The following is a 19,775-nucleotide window of genomic DNA, read 5'->3' as shown; positions in this document are numbered from 1 at the left end:
CCTCTGCCTGCATTTTGCAACTGCCCCCTTTACTTTGCAGCACCCACTTATCTCTGCACCTACAGAAGTGTCTCCCTAGAAAGCAGAGAGAACTATCCTACCTCCCTTCAAGGTTGAAGGCACTCATCCTTCTAAACTTGCAGTCACCTAGAACCACTTAAGACAAGCATACTCTAGGGCTGCGGAGATGGTGAACGGGTAAGAACACTGCCCAAGAGCCTGACAGTCTTGAAGTCTTGAGTTCAACCCCCAAACCCACTTAAAGGTAGAAGGAGAGAACAAGCTCCACAAAATTGTCCTCTCCCTGCCCCCTGTGTGACCTGACACTCAGGTGAATCCCCTCTCCACACTGCAATAATAATAATAAATAAATAAAAATTAAAAAGCATACTTTTCTGGTCCTTTAGTATACGTCAATATAAAGTTTTTTTAAAAAAATCTATATGGCCGGGCGGTGGTGGTGCACACCTTTAATCCCAGCACTCGGGAGGCAGAGGCAGGTGGATCTCTGAGTTCGAGGCCAGCCTGGTCTACAAGAGCTAGTTCCAGGACAGGCTCTAGAAACTACAGGGAAACCCTGTCTCGAAAAAACCAAAAAAAAAAAAAAAATCTTTATGGGGGCTGGAGAGATGGCTCAGAGGTTAAGAGCATTGCCTGCTCTTCCAAAGGTCCTGAGTTCAATTCTAGACAACCACATAGTGGCTCACAACCATCTGTAATTAGGTCTGGTGCCCTCTTCTGGCCTGCAAGAATACATGCAGATAGAATATTGTATACATAATAAATAAATATTTTTTTTAAAAAAAATCTTTGTAAGAACTAAGCTGCCACTGATACAGTCATAACCAATAAACAGCAGATTGCTGGATCTACTTGCCGTTCTTTATTTTTTTCAAGCAGCATGAATTAACGTCTGTGCGAAATATGTACATACATCAGTAAATAATGCCAGGCAAGCCAAGAAAACACATCTGTTGGTGGTTTCTAGCTTCGCAATTCCTCCGGAAAAGAAGTTCTGTTCTAAACATATTAGGCTCTTGCTTCTGGGGGTTCCAGTAAACAAGACGGGAGTCTGTGCTTTCTGCAGAGTTCCTCGCTCGCTGTGACTGCACCCTGCAGCCCGGCTCGGACCTGGATCTGCATGCTGCAGGAACAGGGCTGAGAGCTTATTACCATTGCTAATTGTTAGGATAAGGTTTCCCGGATGCCAAGCTTTGGTCCAGAAGGTAAGACGGGGATAGCGCTCCAGAGAGAAACGAGAATTCACCCAGATGACCAGCTTCACGATGCAATTTCTCAGAAACTCAGCAGAGAGGCTTTAATGACAACTCAAGGAATTAATGATTCTGCTTTACGAGAAACGATAAGCAAGAGGCTGGGGGTGTAGCTCTGTTGGTAGAGTGCTTGCTGGGAGTTTCCCAGCATTCACATTGGGCAGCGCAGGACTCGGCTCTAGGGGATCTGACACCCTCTTCGGGCCTCTGCAGGCAATCATACTCAAGCATATACGCACACAAATACACACAAATCGAAAATAAAATGCAGTAAAATCTTTTTTATAAAAGCGTTCTTGTGAGCCAGGCAGTGGTGGCGCTCGCCCTTGATCCCAGCACTCGGGAGGCAGAGGCAGGAGGATCTCTGCGAGTTTGAGGCCAGCTTAGTCTACAGAATTAATTCCAGGTCAGCCAGGGCTACACAGAGAAGCCCTGTGCGGGGGAGGGGGGCATTCCTGGGAAAGACTGAGTGTTCTGCAGTGCTTCAGGCAGCAGCTCAAGTAAACGGCAGCTCCTCATGGGGCCTAAGTCAGGTGTTCTCGTTGACTGTGTGCAATCAGTATGATGACTCATACTAAAAAAGGCTAGAGACAGGACTGCAGGACGGAATTCAAAATCGCCTTAGGGAGTCTGGCTAGAGCTCAGCTGGTGGAGTAATTGCCCAGCATGCATGAAACCCTGGGGTTGATTTCCTAGCGCTGCATGAATGGGTTGTGGTGGTGCACATCTCTAATCCCAGCACTTGGAAGATAGAGGCAGGAAGATCAGAAGTTCAAGCTCAGCCTTGACTCTGTATTGACTCAAAGCCAACCAGGGGTACCGGTCTCAAAAAAAGAGAGAGACAAATTCTGGATGGTGATGCACGCCTTTAGTTCTAGCACTCGGGAGGCAGAGGCAGGTGGATCACTGAGTTTGAGGCCAGCCTGGTCTACAGAGCGAGTTCCAGGACAGTCAGGGCTACACAGAGAAACCCTTTCTTGAAAAACCAAGAGAAGGGGGTGGGGTGGGGCAGGCAGAGGGATGGTTAAGAGCACTTACTGCTCTTGCACAGAGGACCCGGGTTCAGTTCTCAACACCCACATGGCAGCTGACAGAGATCTGTAACTCCAGTTTCAGGTGATCTGATGTTCTTTTCTAGTCTTCCCAGGCATGTGAGCATGTGGTGCAATATATACATGTAAGCAAAAACATTCCCGAAACAAAACAAAAGCAACAGTAAAAGGATAGGCCTTAGGGTGGAGGGTAAAGGCCAGAGTGGAGCTTCTGCTTAGCACATCTAAGGCTTTGGTTCAACTTCCAGCACTGTACTAGAGGGAGTGGTATGTTAAAAAAGAAAAAAAAAAAAAAAACCTGCAAAGTAAATGGAATTTTCTTTGGGTCACCAGCTCACAAAAAAAAAAAAAAAAAAAAAAAAAAAAAAAAAAAAAAAAACCCACAAGACTTGGTATTAATTATGAAAGCTTGGCCTATAGCTTAGGCTTGTCCCACTAGCTCTTTTTTTAAAGATTTATTTATTTATTATGTATAAAGTGTTTTGCCTGCATGCATACATGCACCCCAGAAAAGGGCACCAGATCTCATTATGGATGGTTGTGAGCCACCATGCAGTTTCTGGGAATTGAACTCAGGACCTGTGGAAGAATAGTCAGTGCTCTTAACCACTGAGCAATTTCTCCAGCCCCCGACTAGCTCTTAAAACTTAAACTAACCCATTTATATTAACCTACATTTTGTTTCATGGCTTTTTACCTCTCTTCCATCTTGCACCTTCTGTTTCCTCTCTCATGTCCTCTGGCGTCTCTGCCATGACTAGATTTCTCTTCTCTTCTTCCTCTACCCAGCAATCCCACCTAACCTCTTTCTGCCTAGCTATTGGCCATTCAGCTCTTTATGAAACCAATCAAGGTGCCTTGGCAAAGACACATCTTCACAGAAAGATTATTCTGCAACACTGGAAAGGTTTTAACTCTAACATAGTAAAACTATTTACAATAAGAACACTTACCCAGGTAAGAATTACATTTGCAATGGCAAATTTGCATTTGGCAAATTCAGAGAAAATACTCCATTATTAATCCTATCTTGTAAAGTCCAAAGTTTTGTACCTAATTTACCTTCTATCATAACTAAGGAAAACTGCAACAGTAACTATCTAGTCTTCAACTCCACCAAAGACTCCAGATGGATACAATGTTACCAGAGTAAACAGCAAGTGCAGAGTAAGCAACTTCCAAAACTAAGAAACAACAGAGACATCTGGCTGCATGGACAGTTACCCAAGGTTCTTCTGTAATGTTGGGGCATCCATCTTCAGCCTTTGGACCTAAAATATCTGACAGACTTTTCCATGAAGCAGGAATTTTGAAGGATTGTGCTGTCTTGTCTTGGCAAAGTTCAGCAGTCACCTTCTTTTGTGTCCTACTTGTTCAATTTGGACAGCATACTGTTAATAATTGAGGCAAGGGCAGTTTCTTGCCCAAATGGCTAACTTTTGCCACAAAGAAAGCAAAATCCATATGGAGGTTCTTTGATGGCCATCATCCTTTTTTGAAGTAAAATGATGTTTCATTATCATGAAAGCCTTATGCTATTAAAACATTTTAAGTGCCATATTCTATAGATCTTTGAAGTATTTGAAGACTACCTGTCTATCTAAAATATATCGCTATTTGACTTTGAAAACATACATAACACGACAAGTTTGATTGCTAAAGGTGGTTAACTACTAACCTGCATTTCTTTATTATCCTAGATAGCTTATAATAATACCTTTCAAGGACTAGAAATTCACATTACATTGCAAAATGAGCTACAATATCTTAAGCAAGAGTAAAAATAGATGTGAAGTATGTTTTAACAAAAATAACCTTAAATTTGTATCAATATACAAAATTCTATACCAGTATTTGAGACTAGTGGTTATTCAAAAATAGACTCAACAATCTACTCTTTTATCCCATCATTTCTATACTATATGTCCCCTTTTCCCTTTTCAGAAAGAGATCCTTGAATCTAATCTCCTTTGTTTAGTTTTCTCCCTGACCATGCCCAATAACAATTTATAACCACCCCCCACAAATGATGACAAGCATTCATAACCCACCAAAAACCACCCATGTTGACTCTTGGAAATGTGAGCATTGTGTTTTCTAGACTGCTTCCTGTTGACTTGTGCAATGACATCTTTAGGGGACCCTGAGAAAACTGGGATAATAGTCAAGTCCTGGGAGAGCTAGGCATGACATTTGTTATACAGTCTGTGTGATGGGAAAGCGCAAGGTTTATTGGTAGTCCTGGCTAGAATAGTCTGTGAGGCTGAACCGTCTCAGCAAACAGCCTTGGAGCTGTTCTGGATGCAGAACTCTGAGGAAAGTACAACAGAGGCATCTGAGAGGCTGGATCACCTGGGCCACCTGTTTTCATTGGTGTCTGATCTCCTTGTCCCGAAAACACAAAACTTTCAAAGGTAACATACATATCTGTACTAATACATGTATAGACTGTGTGTGGTACAAAGGCCAGCCAAAGATGATTATTTTGTTTTATGTTAAAGCAGGTAAAATAAACATCAACTGTCTTGTAGTTTGTCTACGTTTATTTTATTTCTCTAAGTTTGTAGGCAGGATTTTCAGGGGTTCTTCCCTGATTATATCTGATCTTTATTAATTTTGAAGGAATTCATAGCTTCTTGTTTCCTGTGAAAAACAAAAGTATAACCTCTCCCCCAATGTAACATATTTCATGACCTCCATTCTGAAGTCAAGACATCTCTAATGTATATAGACTGGTTTACTTTAGCAGTCCCTTTCATAATCCAATGTCTCCTAGCAGCTCCAGTCTCTGTTCATTAGCATTTAAAAATTAAAAATTAATGAAGTATCCTGAAGTGGCATTTCAAGTGTATTTTAATAAATAAAGACTGCCTGAAGATCTGAAAGTAAAACAGTTCCACTGGTCAGCCTTATAGACCAGGATATGGTAACACACACCTTTAATCCCAGTGGTGCACGCCTTTAATCCCACCCCTAGAAAGGAATATAAAAGGGCAGGTGGTAGGGGAGACAGCGCTCAGACACAGTCTCATTCTGAGATTCCAGGAGGCAGGATCGCCATTTTAGACTGAGGTAGAGGTAAGAGCCAGTGGCTGACTGTTTTGCTTTTCAGATCTTCAGGCTGAACTTGAATTTCTGACCCTGAGTTTTTATTAATCGTGCTTCAGTGCCCTGTTTTATATTTTTCATGCTTACATGGCTTATTATTTTGTATCATTTTATTTTCTCTTTAAATACTTTATTATTGTTAAATTATTTTTTCTATGACTGTCTATATCCATTTTCTTTTTTTCTTCAGTATCTAAGCACATGCTTAAATATACTGTATCTTTTTAGAGTTTTTTTTTTTGTGTGTGTGTGTATCTGGACCTGACTTTACTAAGTATCTTCAGCATTTTCTGACCAGATGAGACAAATCTTAAACTGCTATGTCAGCTGTCCCACAGCTCAGCTTAGTGTGTGGCACTGGCAGCTGGCTCCAGGCTGCAGGCAATAGCCCATAGCCAAGTCTCTGTATGCTGCCAAGCCTATCCAAGAGAGTGCGGTCACTAGGAAGCTGCATTTGACTCCGTGTTCCAAACTTTTTTTCTTATGCTTTCTCGGGCCTTATGTGGAAATACATGGCTTCACATTGGGTGCCATTTGTAGACAGAATTTTCTTTAGGCTACCAGCTCACAAAAAAAGGAGACTTATTGTTAATTATGAAAGTTTGACCTATGCTCTTATAATTTAAGTTAATCCATTTATATTAAACTATGTTTTGTCTCATGGCTTTTTATCTCTCTTCCATTTTGCACCTCCTGTTTCCTCTCCATGTCTTCCAGCATCTCCCCACACCTAGATTCATCTCCTTCTTCCCAGAAGTCCCGCCTAACCTCTTCCTGCCTCGTTATTGACCATTCAGTTCTTTATTAAAGCAATCAGAAGGCTCCTTGATGAAGCCACATCTTCATAGTGTACAAAAAGATTATTCCATGACACCACTAGGTGGTGGCGGTGGCCCCATGCACACCTTTAATCCCAGCACTCAGAAGGCAGAGGCAGGTGGATCTCTGAATTCTTGTCTGGCCTGGTCTACAGAGCAAGTTCCAGGACAGCCAAGGCTACACAGAGAAACCCTATCTCAAAAACGAAGGAAAGAAAAGTTTAACTAAAGCTCCCCGACTAGAGGATTAATAAAAGAATGATTGATAATTCAGGGGAGTGACAATGGGTGCAGAAACCATGATGATTATGGCACGCACTTTGGCATCCCTCACCAAGGTGATGTCCTCAGCCCTAGCACTGAGAGTTTCTGGGAATTAGAGAAAGGGGGTGAGCTGCCAATCAAGAAGCACTGAGCTGTGTGTAGTGGTGCAGGCCAGTAATTCTAGCAACCAGAAGGCAAGAGGCAGTAGGATGAGGAAGTTTGAGGCCATGCCTGAGCTACATAAAGAAACATTGTTTGGAAATAAAAGAAGTGGCCACACCAAGATTAGGAGTTAAACACTGTCCTCAATTACACACTGAGCCTGTTCCACCTAAGACATTGTCTCAAACTGCAACAAAGTAACTCTTCTTTGAGAAAGCCCACTCCAGGACTCAGGGCTGTCCTGCTTTCTTTCCCAGCGCCCCTCTTTCTTTTAATTCTTGGGTTTAAGCCGGGCGGTGGTGGCGCACGCCTTTAATCCCAGCACTCGGGAGGCAGAGGCAGGCGGATATCTGTGAGTTCGAGACCAGCCTGGTCTACAAGAGCTAGTTCCAGGACAGGCTCCAAAGCCACAGAGAAACCCTGTCTCGAAAAAACCAAAAAAATAAAAAAAAAAATAAAAAAAAAATAATTCTTGGGTTTATAGTTGGTATTAAAATATCTTGGGGTTTGGAGCGCTCATTCTGCAATGAAGAGCACTAGCTGCTCTTCCAGATGACCCACATGGTGGCTCGTCACTCCAGTCCCTGGAGAGCTGACACTCTCCTGGCCTCCTGGACACCAGCATATCTATAACAGGGCAACGAGAAGGCTCAGCGGGTGCTTTCTGCTAAGCCTGATGACCTGAGTTTATCTCCACAAGGTGGAAGGAGAAAAGTGACTTTCACAAAGTGTCCTTTGTCCTTCAAATAGGTGCAGTGGGTCCATGTGTGTAGATGGATAGATGGAATAAACAAATTATATAAAAAGGCTTTTTAAAGGAACACTAACTCTATTAAAAAAATACCAAGAGGTTTGCTTCCTGAAGCAAACAGGCCCATGAGGAGAAACTGTTTGTTTTGCCTCCTGAAGTCATACCTATTGGGTATGGCTCTTGGAAGTTGAACCAGAGGTCAACAGATGCACCCTGCTGGAAACTTGAAGTGCCCCAGGCCCTGGGCAAGGCCTCTTGGTCTTTTCAGACACCATTAGAGAGGAAAGCTAGGCAGAGCCGATGCCAGGTGCCCAGAACTACAGGAGCATCTCCTAAATGAGGGTCAGCTAGTGAAAGTGTCATGCCAGTCACCAGCAAAGCTTTTAAAATGAAATCAAAAGCCATTGCCAATTAGAACCAAGTCATGAACTAACACTGACCTTTGTCCTTTTCTTTCTGGTATCTGATGCAAGGCCAGTGAACTAGCTAACTCAGCAGGCAGAACTGTTGGCTACCGGACTTGAGATCGATCCTTAAGCACAGATAAAACCAACTCCCACAAGTTGTCCTCTGACCTCCACATTCATGACATGGTACATACATCCTAAATGTAATTTATTTTTAGTTATTAATTTGATTAATTAATCTATTTATTTTGGGTTTTTGAGGCAGGGTCATTCTATATAACCCTGGCTATCCTGGAAACTCTCTATGTAGACCAGGCTGGCCTTGAACTCACAGAGATCCACCTGCCTCTGCTTCCCAAATGCTAGGATTAAAGTTGTGTGCCACCACATCCAGCATACATATGATTATTTTGTTTGGGGGTTGGTTTTTTTTTTTTTTTTAAAGATTTATTTATTACTTATACAGTGTTCTGCTTGCATGTATACTTGCTGACCAGAAGAGGGCACCAGACCTCATTACAAATGGTTGTGAGCCACCATGTGGTTGCTGGGAATTGAACTCAGAACCTCTGGAAGAGCAGTCAGTGCTCTTAACCTCTGAGCCATCTCTCCAGCCCTGGGGGTTGGTTTTTAATGGGGTTTCTCTGTGTAGCCCTGACTGTCCTGGACAGGCTGGACTCAAACTCATAGAGCTTCATACTCAGAGATCCTCCTGCCTCTGCCTCCCAAGTGCTGAGATTAAAGGTGTGTGTCAACACTGCCTGACTTGTTTTGTTTGTTTTTTTAAATAGGAAAAACATAGGGTGGGGGAGATGGCTCACTGGTTAAGAGCAAGTACTGCTATAACAGAATTTGGTTCCCAGCACCTAAATCAGGCAGCTCATTAACTGCCTGTTGTTCCAGGTCCGATAAATCCAACTTCCTCTTCAGGTTGCAAAGGGAACCTGCACTCACACACACAAACCTTCCCCTCATGCATAATTAAAAATAACATATCAAAAATGTAAATGATCAATAAGACTAAGACAACCAAGTGGGCCAAGCGTGGTGGTTCATGCATGGAACCTCAGCACACTTGGGAGGCGAAGGCAGGCAGGCGGATCTGGCGTTGAATGAAGGTCATCCTTAACTACATAGTGAATCTGAGGTTAGCCTGAGCTACATGAGAGCCCATCTCAATGAAACACAACCCAGGACATTGTCTGCCCATAAACTAACTTCTCAATAACCACAGACTAGTGCTGTTGTGTTGTCAGCTTAGGCTGCAGCTTTGGTCAATAGTGAGTGCGGAGATCTACTACTGGTCAAAGTACAGAGACTAAATGACTGCTGAATGCCTGTCCATAGATATCTAATCTATAGACATCTATACCATCCATTCCAAGGTTCAGGGAGCATCTCAAAAAAGCTGAGGGAAGGTAGAGGAGATGTACCAAATACTGAATTTTCTGAGAAGTTGTGATTACCAGTACACAATTTAGTTGAGATTGGGTTTGTCAAAATCCTGTCATGGGAGGAGAAGGGGCTTATGAATATCTCACCCTAGGAGACTTACATAAAAATAAGTTGATGGTGGGAGGTGAGGAACATTTTCTTCAGTGGTGTAGCCACTGGTAAGATGTCCATAATCCTGTAAAAGTCACATTTCTGCTCCTGTAAACAAGCTTAATGTAACTCACACACACACACACACACATACACACACACCATGAAACTAGAAAGGGGACTCAATGTAACTCACACACCACACACACACACACACACACACACACACACCATGAAACTAGAAAGGGGATTCACTGGGAGCAGAAAGAGGATATGAGAAAATACAGGATGTATATGATTTCATACATTATGTGTATGCATGACAATGTCATAAAGAAACCCATTTTTGGCAAGGACAAATAATCTACCACAATAAATAAGAAAATAATTTGAATGGAAGAGTCACAGGAGCCATGGACAGCAAATATTCCACATGACAAATGCACGTATAGCCATGGGCATGTAAATTTAAAACCACAGCAGAGTGGCCCAGAAAGTGCTTCAAAGTCTGACCACTCTATGTATTGGCAGCAACATAGGAAAACAGCAAGATTTGGATAACAATCCAAAACAGCAAGACTGCTGGGAGTCACAGGAGCACAGATCTTCCCGGGCAGTACCCTGAAAAGCTGCAGTGTCAGCTTCCCCACTCGGCAACCCTACTGTTGCACAGGACACTCATGCCACGGATGGCTGCACGAGGGAAAGCCAAGAATCCAGACCCCCAGGCACCAGCACGAGCAGACATCTGCTGTTGAGAGAACTAAAGAGCTAGTTTTGTTCACAACGGTATAATATGTATCCCATATGAATAAAAAAAAGAAAAAAAGTTCACATTTTATAGGTCTAACAAATGTAGGTTGTATACACCAAATGATACACTATAAACCAGGTAATGGTGAAGCTCCTGTGTCAGAGAATGCTTAGGATACACAAAGCACAGCATTCAATCTCGGTATAAAGAAACAAAGTAATAGACACGATCTGATACAACCTAATTAGGTTTATGACAGGGAAGGTACACAGGAGACATCAGGGTGGAAGGTATGGCTCAGCAGTTCAGAGCTCTGGCTGCTCTTCCAGAGGACCAGGGTTGGATTCCCAGCACCCACATGGTCGCACACAATCCTTGACTCAAATCCTCTGTAATTCCAGTTAGAGGGAATCTGACTCCCTCTTCTGGTCTCCATGGCACTGCATGCACATGTCTGCAGACATACATGCAGGCAGAACACCCATACACATGAAACTGGAGAGGGGACTTCAGTTTTATCTGTAATGGTTTGTTTCTTCCACGGATAACTTCCTAAAATTAAGTATGGCTGTGTTTTATTTCTGAGTGATGGAGACACAGGTGTTTGCTATTCTGTCATGTGTTACGTTATGTCTTGCCTATTTCTCATTTGAAATTTTGTTTCACCTTTTTCTGAAAATTTATAAAAAAAAAAAACTGATCACATTTATTTGCTTAGAGAATGTGTGCATGTGTGCGTGCGTGCACACGCAAGAGCACGCCATGGCATATGTGTGGAGGTCAAAGGACAATTGTTTGAAGTTTGTTCTCTCCTACCATGTAGGTCCTGGGGATTAAATTAAGTTATCAGGTTTGGTGTCAAATGCCTTTTCCCCACTGAACAATCTTCCCTAATTTATATATATTAAACAAAATGTCCTGCGTTATGTAGCCCAGGCTAGCCTAAAACCCAAAATATTGCTGAGATTGTCATTAGATAATCTTACCTCCACACCCCAAGTGCTGAAATGACAGGCATATGCCACCATATATGGATTTTTATTATTTGAATATAATTAAGAGGAGTAAAGGAAAATGTGTCAGACATGATGATACTAATTATTGTTCTAATCATTTGGGAAGCTGAGGTTGGAGAATCAGTTAAACCCAGGACTAAGAAACCAACATGGGCTAGCAAAACTATCTCCTCAAAAAAAAAAAAAAAATCCTAGGGCTAGAGAGATGGCTCAGTGGTTGAGAGCACTTTCTCTTCTTCCAGAGGTCCCAATTCAGTTCATAGCACCAACATCAATCCACTCACAACCGTCACTCCAGCTCCAGGGGAATCCAACACCTTCTTTTGGCTTCTACGGGCACCCACACACACGTGCCATACACTCACATAAATATACACAGGTACATATAAATCAAATCAAATAAGTAAAATTAAAAAAAAAAGTAAGGCCAGAGCAAGGTAGAGCAGCTCCTGCCTGTGACTTCTGTGCTCACAGGCTAAGGGAGAAGGATTACTGTGAGTTTGAGGCTAACCTGGGCTCCATAGTAAGTTCCAGCTCAGCCTGGGCTAGTCAGATCCTGCCTCAAAAATAGAAAAAAGTCCAGAGCGTTAATGCCTCCTTCTTAAGTAGGGTACCTAAAATAATCACATGATGGGAGGACTTGCTGGCACCAACAGGGGACTCAAAATCAGGCTCTTTTCTCCCATCTTCCTTGCATACCACCCCAAGATTGATTGTCCCAATATATCACTCCCTCGGGTTATCTGCCATCAGTCATTAGCAGCTTAGAGGATTTGCTGTTCTAAGTTTTAGACACAGGTGTAGTGATTGACCGTCTAGTTGCCTTGGTTGGCAGAAAGGACAACCCCTGACACTGGGTTTGAACCTGCAAACCTGGTGTTTTATAATCATCCTGTCTCCACATCTCGTGTTGAAGGTGCAGGTGTGTACCGCCACATGTAGCTCTTTATCATATTAATCTGGGAGTGTATGTTTGAGGCTACTTGTCCTGAAATAAAATTACAACTTTTGTTTTGTTATTATTTTGTTGGGGGTAGGGCACTGCTGCAGGACAATTGTCTATAGTCTGTCAATTATGTTTTAAATAAACACTGATTGGCCAATAACCAGGCAGGAAGTATAGGTGAGACAACCAGACAGAAAGTAGAGGTGGGTCAATGAGAACAGGAGAATTCTGGGAAGAGGGAAACTCCCTTTACAGTAGTGTCCAGACACAAAAGAAGCAAGATGTGACTATGCCACTAAAAAAGGTACTGAGCCATGTGGCTACCACAGATAAGAATAATGGGCTAATGTAAGTTATAAGAGTTAATAAGAAGCCTGAGCTAATGAGCCAATCAGTTTATGATTAATGTAGACCTCTGTGTGATTTCTTGGGACTTAACGACTGCGGGAACCGGGCAGGACAAAAACCTCAGACAACAGGGCACAGAGTCTCATGCATGCTTGATGAACACGGCACCACAAAGCTACCCCTCCAGCCATGAAGTTCTGGTGTTCATCTGCTGCACATAGGATAATATACTTACACCAGCTACCAACCTGCAACTATTACTCCAGAAAACCAACATGTACTTGTGACAAAATCCAAAAACGAGAGCATCAATAAGTCATCATTTTCTTAACCCATGGCCATTTAGACAGTGGCCACTAAACACAAAAATAACGTGATGTTCTTAAAAGGTCCTCAGAGAGCAAGCATGGTGGTGTGCACATACAATCCTACCACACAAGAGAATGAGGCAGGAAGTCTACCATGAGTCGCTATAGAGTTCCAGGCCAACCTGGCTACAGAGTGAGTGAGAACTTGGCCTATGGTTTTCAATTCATGTTTATAATTCAGAATTTCCAAGACTGAGGCAGGAGAGGTATTACGAGTTTGAGGCTAACCTGGGCTATAGCATGAGATCCTGTCTCCATAAAAAACAAACTAACAAACACAAACGCTTCTCCCTAAAAGTAGTCCTCAGAGACAGCAACGGTGAGATGACTCAGCAGTTTAAGGTCCTTTCGGCCAATCCTGAAGAAGTCCTGAGTTCAGGCCCTAGGACCCACATGGTGGAAGAAGATTGTCAAGCATGGACAAACACACACAAATAAATAAATACTTCTGAAAATGTTTAAAAGCCCTCAGCAGGGGGAAAAATGAACTCTGACCAAGTTGAACATCATATGTAAATTAAAACAAAACAAAACAAAAAACCCTTAAACCTGAGGGTGTTGAAACCAACTCAGTGGCTGAGCACTTACATAAACATGTGCAAGGCCCTGGGTCTGAAAACCAGAGCTCATGCGCGCGCACACACACACACACACACACACACACACACACTCACACACACACACACACACTGTTTGGTTAATCATGTTACAATTGACTGGATTTGGAATCACAGAGACTGGAGTGGGTCTTTAAGTGTGTTTCCAAAGAGGCTTAACGGAGAGAGGCAGAGCTAACCTGGGTGTGAGCGGCGCCATCTGGATCCCGGACTGTAGAGAAAGGAGAAAGAGGGCTGAGTGCCAGCATTCATTTCTCTTTATTTCCTGACTGTGGACACAATATAACCAGCTAGCTGCTTCACGCTCCTGCCACCAGAGCTCATGCCGCCATGCCTTCCCTGCCGTGATGGACTTTACCCTCAAACCTTGAGCCGACATTTATTTAAGTAAAGAAAGGGAACCCACATAAATGAGAAGGAAGAAATAAAAAGGAGAGCTGGGTGTGGGAGCTCATAGCTGTAATTCCAGCATTGGGAGGTTGAGGCCAGGGGATTGCTGTGAGTCTGTGGCCTCTCTCCAAAGACAGAACAACACGGAGCTAAAGTGATGTCTCAACAAGGAAAAACACTGGCTGTTTTTCTAGAGGACTCATGCTTGATGAACATGGCACCATCAAGCTACCCCTCCAGCCAGAAAGCTCTGGTGTTCATCTGCTGCACACAGGGTAATATACTTACACCAGCTACCAACCTGCAACTATTATTCCAGAAAACCAACATGTACTTGTGACAAAATCCAAATGAGAACATTAATTAAGTACCACCCACATGGTAGCTCACAACCATCTTGAATTCCAGTTCCAAGGGACCTGATGCCCTCTTCTGGCCTCTGAGGACACCAGGCAAGCCTGCAGTACACAGACATACACACAGATAAGACATCCATGTGCATAAAAGTAAATTTTTAAAAATTATAAAATAAAATAAATAAAAGAAGAAAGGAAGGGAGAAGCCAGGGAGTGGTGACGCACACCTTTAATCCCAGTATTCTAAAGGCAGAGGCAGGAGGATTCCTGTGAGTTCGAGGCCAGCATAGTCTACAGAGTGAGTTCCAGGTAAGGCTCCAAAGCGAGAGCGAGAGAGAAAGAGAAAGAGAGAGGGAGAGAGAGAGAGAGAGAGCGAGAGAGAGTAACCTTTGGATCATGAAGCCTCTGCACTTGGGAATGGAGTAACTCAGTCCTGCTTTTGTGAATTAATGGGTTATAGAGGGAGTAGCTTTTCTTTGAAAGGACTCTCCCTGGCATGTGTTCAGGGTCTCACCACGTGATGCCCTGAGCCATGTCATGACCCAGCAGGATGGCCCTCACCAGTGCCAAGCAGATGCTAGTGGCACCAGGTTCTTGGACTCCCATCATCCTTCAGAACTCAGAGCTAAATGAACCTCTGAAGGGAGGCTTACAAATTGCTCTGTTCTCTGGCGTTCAGTTATAGCAATAGAAAACAAACCATTAAAATTCATCGAGCAGTACATTTAAGATCTATGCAATTTACCATATGTAATTATACCATAAAGTCCTATGATCACTCAATATAACCTCCCTTAAAGGAACCTACAACCTACAAAGAACTCCATAGGAGTCAGAGCCGCAATAAAGTCTTAGAACACAGTATTCGACTGGTGGAACACTCACTCTCAGCATCCTGAATGGAGCGGCTGGTAGAAGTGCCTTTGTGGGTATAAAGGGAAAGCACACGGACAATTGTTATTTGAAGACAACAAACTCTTCCTACAAAACAAGTGAACAGAGGATGCCATTTGCATAACATGTACAAGATTCTGTGTTTGATTCCGGTACTGCCAATAAAAAGACGGAAGGAAGGGAGGGAGAGAGGGAGAGAGGGAGGAAGAAGGAAGGAAAAAAAAAATGATGGGAGACATTTCCAAAGCCTGAATCACTTAAGGTTCAGGCATCCATGCCAAAGACTTTCCCCTGGAGGCCATTGTGCAAAGCCCCAGCTGTCAAGGGTCAGGGTTGGGGTCAGGGATGGGGGCTGGTTCAATACTCCTGCCTTTTGATGGGACTGCAAAGGTCCAATCAAGTCTAAATCTTAGCTATCCACGGTCAGCTCCACCTCAAAGGAAAGGCAGAAAGTAACTGCAAGCTTCTACGGATCCACCCACAGCCAGCCTGCAGGTAAGCATTCATTAGCAACAAACTAACCACCCTAAGTAACACATGTTACTTAGGTAGGTAGCATTGCCTGGGCAGAGGATCCAGTTGTATCTATGTAGAGCAGCCAAGACAAGCTTGATTCAAATTCTTGTTCTTTCCTGTTTGGCAAAACCAGCAACTTGAGCAGGGCTTGACGATACAGGCCTCCCAAGACTGAGGCAGGAAGATTGATGGCTTCAAGTAGCAGGTCAGCCTGGGTTACACACTAAGACACTGCCCCCAAAACACAAACACAACCCAAATAAGGACCTGGGGTGAGTGACCTGGTGTGCTGGGTAGCAGCAAAGCCTGCTTCTAACCTCATCAGAGAAGGGGGGGGGAGACAACAGTTTCCCACACACCATCATGCCTGGAACACCATCGAGCTGTTGCTCCCCTTTGGTTCCCTTCGTCCTAAAACCAGTTGTTCTGGTCGGAGTGCTGAGGCCGAGGTGCTAGGCACAGGGAGGGAATACCCTGAGAGAGATGTGAGCTGAATATTTGAGATAGCTGAGGGAAGTCTTCTGCAGGGGAGAATAGGGGACAAACCAGACAAAAGCGCCCACAGAGAGCAAGGAAGGATGCAAATATGAGAGGAAGGGGAAGAATCTGGAACCAATGAGCAGAAAATCTTTTTTCCCTCTCTTGGATAAATAGGTCTCTTCTGGACACAGTTTCTCTGAGGCCTGACTTAGAAAGCCTCACAGGTCACAGGCCTGAGGCAAGTAAGTGACCTGCTTTGTTTACACAGGAAAATGTCAGCGGTCAGGAATGTTGGGGCTAGGGAAATGGTTCAGTCAGCAAAGTGTCTGCTGTGCAGGCAGAAGGAACTGAGTTCGGATCGCCTGCACTCGCACAAAAGCTGGGCACAGTGGCTCAGCTATCTGTAACCTCTCAGTGCTAGGCAGAGGGGGACAGAGAAGGAAAGAGCCCTAGAAGACATTGGCTAGCCAGCCTAGGCAAATCAGTGAGCTCCAGGCTCAGTCAAAGACCCTAAGCTCAAAACAGTGAGGTAGAGAGAGGAGAGCACGCGGCAATGAGCAGTCGCCTTCACCCACACTTAAAACACATGTGCATGGACACACATGTGCACTGGTATGTATATACACGTCCACATGAACCACACACACACAAATCAAAGCGCAGTTATGTAACACTGGATCTGATTTAGTAGCAACAACTATATGCACTTTGGGGAGTCACTTCTCAGAGTCCTAACAGCTTGCAGGGATACTCAGGAGTTCAAAGGTAAGACAGGTCAACTAGGGACGGGGAAGGGTCAAGTTAGCCTAGGGAGACAATAGAGAGGAGAGGTGGGAGAACCTCCTTTAAAAAGTGACCCCCATCCCTCCAGTGGACCCCATTTCACTACCCAGCCGTAAAAATCCCCTAGGTCTCCTGAGGAAATGAGATGTTAAAGGGTTTCACAGGGGTTGGGCATAGTCCTCAGTGGGAGAGTGCCTATTTAGCACCTCTCTCTCTCTCTCTCTCTCTCTCTCTCTCACACACACACACACACACACACACACACACACACACACCACTGCTTGCTTCTTAGTTTTCAGAAGGTCGTAATCTGAAAGTTCCAGTCAAAAAGGCATCTTCCAACGTATCTGTCCAACTCCTTCTCAGGAATGTCTCTTTTATTGGGGGCAGGGAGTTGGAGACAAGGCTTCTTTGTGTTGCCCTGGTTGTTCTGGAACTGGCTCTGTAGACCAGGCTGGCCTCAAACTCAGAGATCTGCCTGCCTCTGCCTTAGAGGCACATGCCACTGCCTTGTGGCCTTAGTAGTATCTTTTAAACCTATTTTGCAGAGATATATCCCTCTCTTGACTGAGTCTCCACTTCTCCTGCCCACACCCACAGTCGGAATAGTATGGACAACAGGCTTGCTAGCTTGCCAAATTGTGTGGCAGAGCATGTTCAGCTATGTGCAGGCCAAATTGTGTGGCAGAGCGTGTTCAGCTATGTGCAGGCCAAATTGTGTGGCAGAGCGTGTTCAGCTATGAGCAGGCCTTTCCCCTGCTGGATGCTGAAGAAACCACCACTCAACCTTTTGGCACAGGCAGCTCTCCCAACCTTGGCTCTTCCCACGGCAATCTCCCTTCAGTGCCTGGCCACATTAGCTTTATTCAGTCAACCCTCTCCTGCCAACCCCTTCCCGGCACTTGCACCGAGGACTGATGAAAACAAACCCAGAAGTATGTGGCAATGATTGAAAACAGGGGGAAGAAGCCGGGCGGAAGAAGCAGGAGGATCGCTGTGAGTTCGAGGCCGGCCTGGTCTACAGCGAGTGTTCCAGGATAGCCAGGGCTACACATAGAAACCCTGTCTTGAAAAAGAAAAAAGGAAGAAAAGAAAACAGAGAAAAGAAGGGACTGCTATACTCAGTGCCCTGAGGACCCCTAAACAGTCCCGAGTTTTTCACTGAAGCGGATACAGCTAAGAGTGTCCTGGCAGCTTTCAACTTGTTCCTCGGGTGTACTATTAAAAGTCCTGGCTTTGTGTGCTATACGGGACGCATACAGAATCCTGATTTAGAATTTGAGCTTAGTCTAGGACTACTGCAGCTATCAGCAGCAGTCCCAGACCCCAGCCGGGCCCGCTATTCCCTTTGCCTAGGTGGTAGGGTAGTGTAAGTAAGGGCCACGCAGAGTGGGGTCAATCCCTGCCATGCTCTGCAGAACTCCCAAGTTCCCTCCTCCTGGGGACCGCCCAGCCCCCTCTCTTTTCAGGGAGCTGCTCGGGGTACCTGAGAGGGCGGACACAGTGCCATTTCGAGTTCTGCCAAGGCCGAGAGAACAGCGTCCGGGGTCCCTGCGCCCCCAGGCTCGCGATATACAGCCTCCCGAGGCGCAGCATCCCGAGGTAGACAGTCATGGCTCTCTTCCGCCGCAGGTCCCGGCCCGGAATAAACTTTGAAAGTGAACGAGGCGGGGGCTAAAGAAGAAAACGGCGAGGAGGCGGGAGGGTCGCTCTGCCTATGGGGTGAGGAGGACTGGGTCCCCGCGGGGCGGGGCGGGGCGGGGCGAGGAGAGGCCGGGAAGTCCAGGGCCACCTTCGCGTGGGAACGGCAGTCCTCCAATCCCGCCCTGGAAGAGCCACCCCTGTTTCTCTTTGTTTTTGTTTTCGGGGATCCCAAATCTCGCTCTGCAGTACGATACAAGGCTTTCCCGCAAACATCACCCGGCTAAGATTGGAGGGTCGAGAAGTTTCACAAACAGGAAACCAATCAGGAGTCTATAATAAGCCAGATAGCAACTTCAAGGCTTGTGAGTCCCGGGTGCCCGGTAGATCGTAGGTCACGTGGGGACTTTACGGTGAAAATACAGAGCGAGTGACCCTGAGGCCTGCCAGCTGGAACAGAGGGCCTCTGGGAAGAGAAGAGGCCGTCGGAATTAACCGGTCTGTTGGGTGAGCCCCTCTGTACCCTGGAACCGGGGATCTAGTGTGGCCCAAGGCCAGGTATTGGCATTAGTTCAACCCTGCACCTCTTGTGGCGTCCTCCCTTCTCTATATCGTGTCACTCCGAGAAGAATACCCGGTAGACAAGATCTGGTTGCATCAGAGACTGGAGTCTGTTGTATCCTGCCCTCATTTCTTCCCTAGCTTGGGGCCTGAAGCCTAATTTCCTTAGCTGCTCCCTTAAGCTCCAAAGGACCGAGACTTGCGAGAGACTCAACACTCCAGCTGTGCCCTCTGGGATATATTCTAGCTTGTAACACAGAAAGGATGTGCCTCAAGACTTAGAAGAAATGACCGCCAGTTTCTGGATCTGGGCACTGTGTTAACCAGACTGGTACAAAACTCCCACACCTTCTAGTCCCACGTTGTCTTGAACAATCTTCTCCGGAGGGAGAAGAAAGGTCCTGGTGGGTGGCTTCCTCTGTCTTGACTTGGAAACGAAGAAAGGCAGGCAGGGAGAAACGGTTGACTGAGGGCGGAGGTTGGCCTAGTGAACCTTTGCCTTTACCTGGGAATCCTGCTTCAGCTGTGGTCCTGTGAGTAATCCAGCCACTCCCTCTTTGATCTCCAGAGTGAACGCAGATCTATCTCTCTGGCAGCTTTTGGTGGGAGTGAGGAGATCTGTGTTCCACTGGAGAACCGGTCAAGACCAGAGACTTTGAAGAGCTGGCTTGAAAGGGTGTGTCCTCCAAATTAAGTTCGTACCCCGGCTTCTGAAGGTCCAGCT

General features: G+C 45.0%; 1 protein-coding gene across 1 annotated transcript in view; it reads right to left on the bottom strand.

Moving 5' to 3' along the window:
* The window catches only part of Acsf2 (acyl-CoA synthetase family member 2), a 41,304-nt gene extending 22,725 nt beyond the window's left edge, over nt 1–18,579 (bottom strand). Inside the window, exon 1 of the mRNA XM_038325171.1 lies at nt 18,336–18,579. Within this exon, the coding sequence (XP_038181099.1) occupies nt 18,336–18,463 (128 nt within the window). The 5' untranslated portion in view covers nt 18,464–18,579. The remainder of the gene's footprint in view (nt 1–18,335) is intronic.
* Nucleotides 18,580–19,775: the final 1,196 nt, after the last annotated feature.

The sequence above is a fragment of the Arvicola amphibius genome, chromosome 4 (assembly GCF_903992535.2).
Source record: "Arvicola amphibius chromosome 4, mArvAmp1.2, whole genome shotgun sequence".
Classification (NCBI taxonomy): domain Eukaryota; kingdom Metazoa; phylum Chordata; class Mammalia; order Rodentia; family Cricetidae; genus Arvicola; species Arvicola amphibius.
The sequence above is the reverse complement of the archived record's forward strand: the minus strand, read 5'-3'. Positions and strand labels throughout refer to the sequence as shown.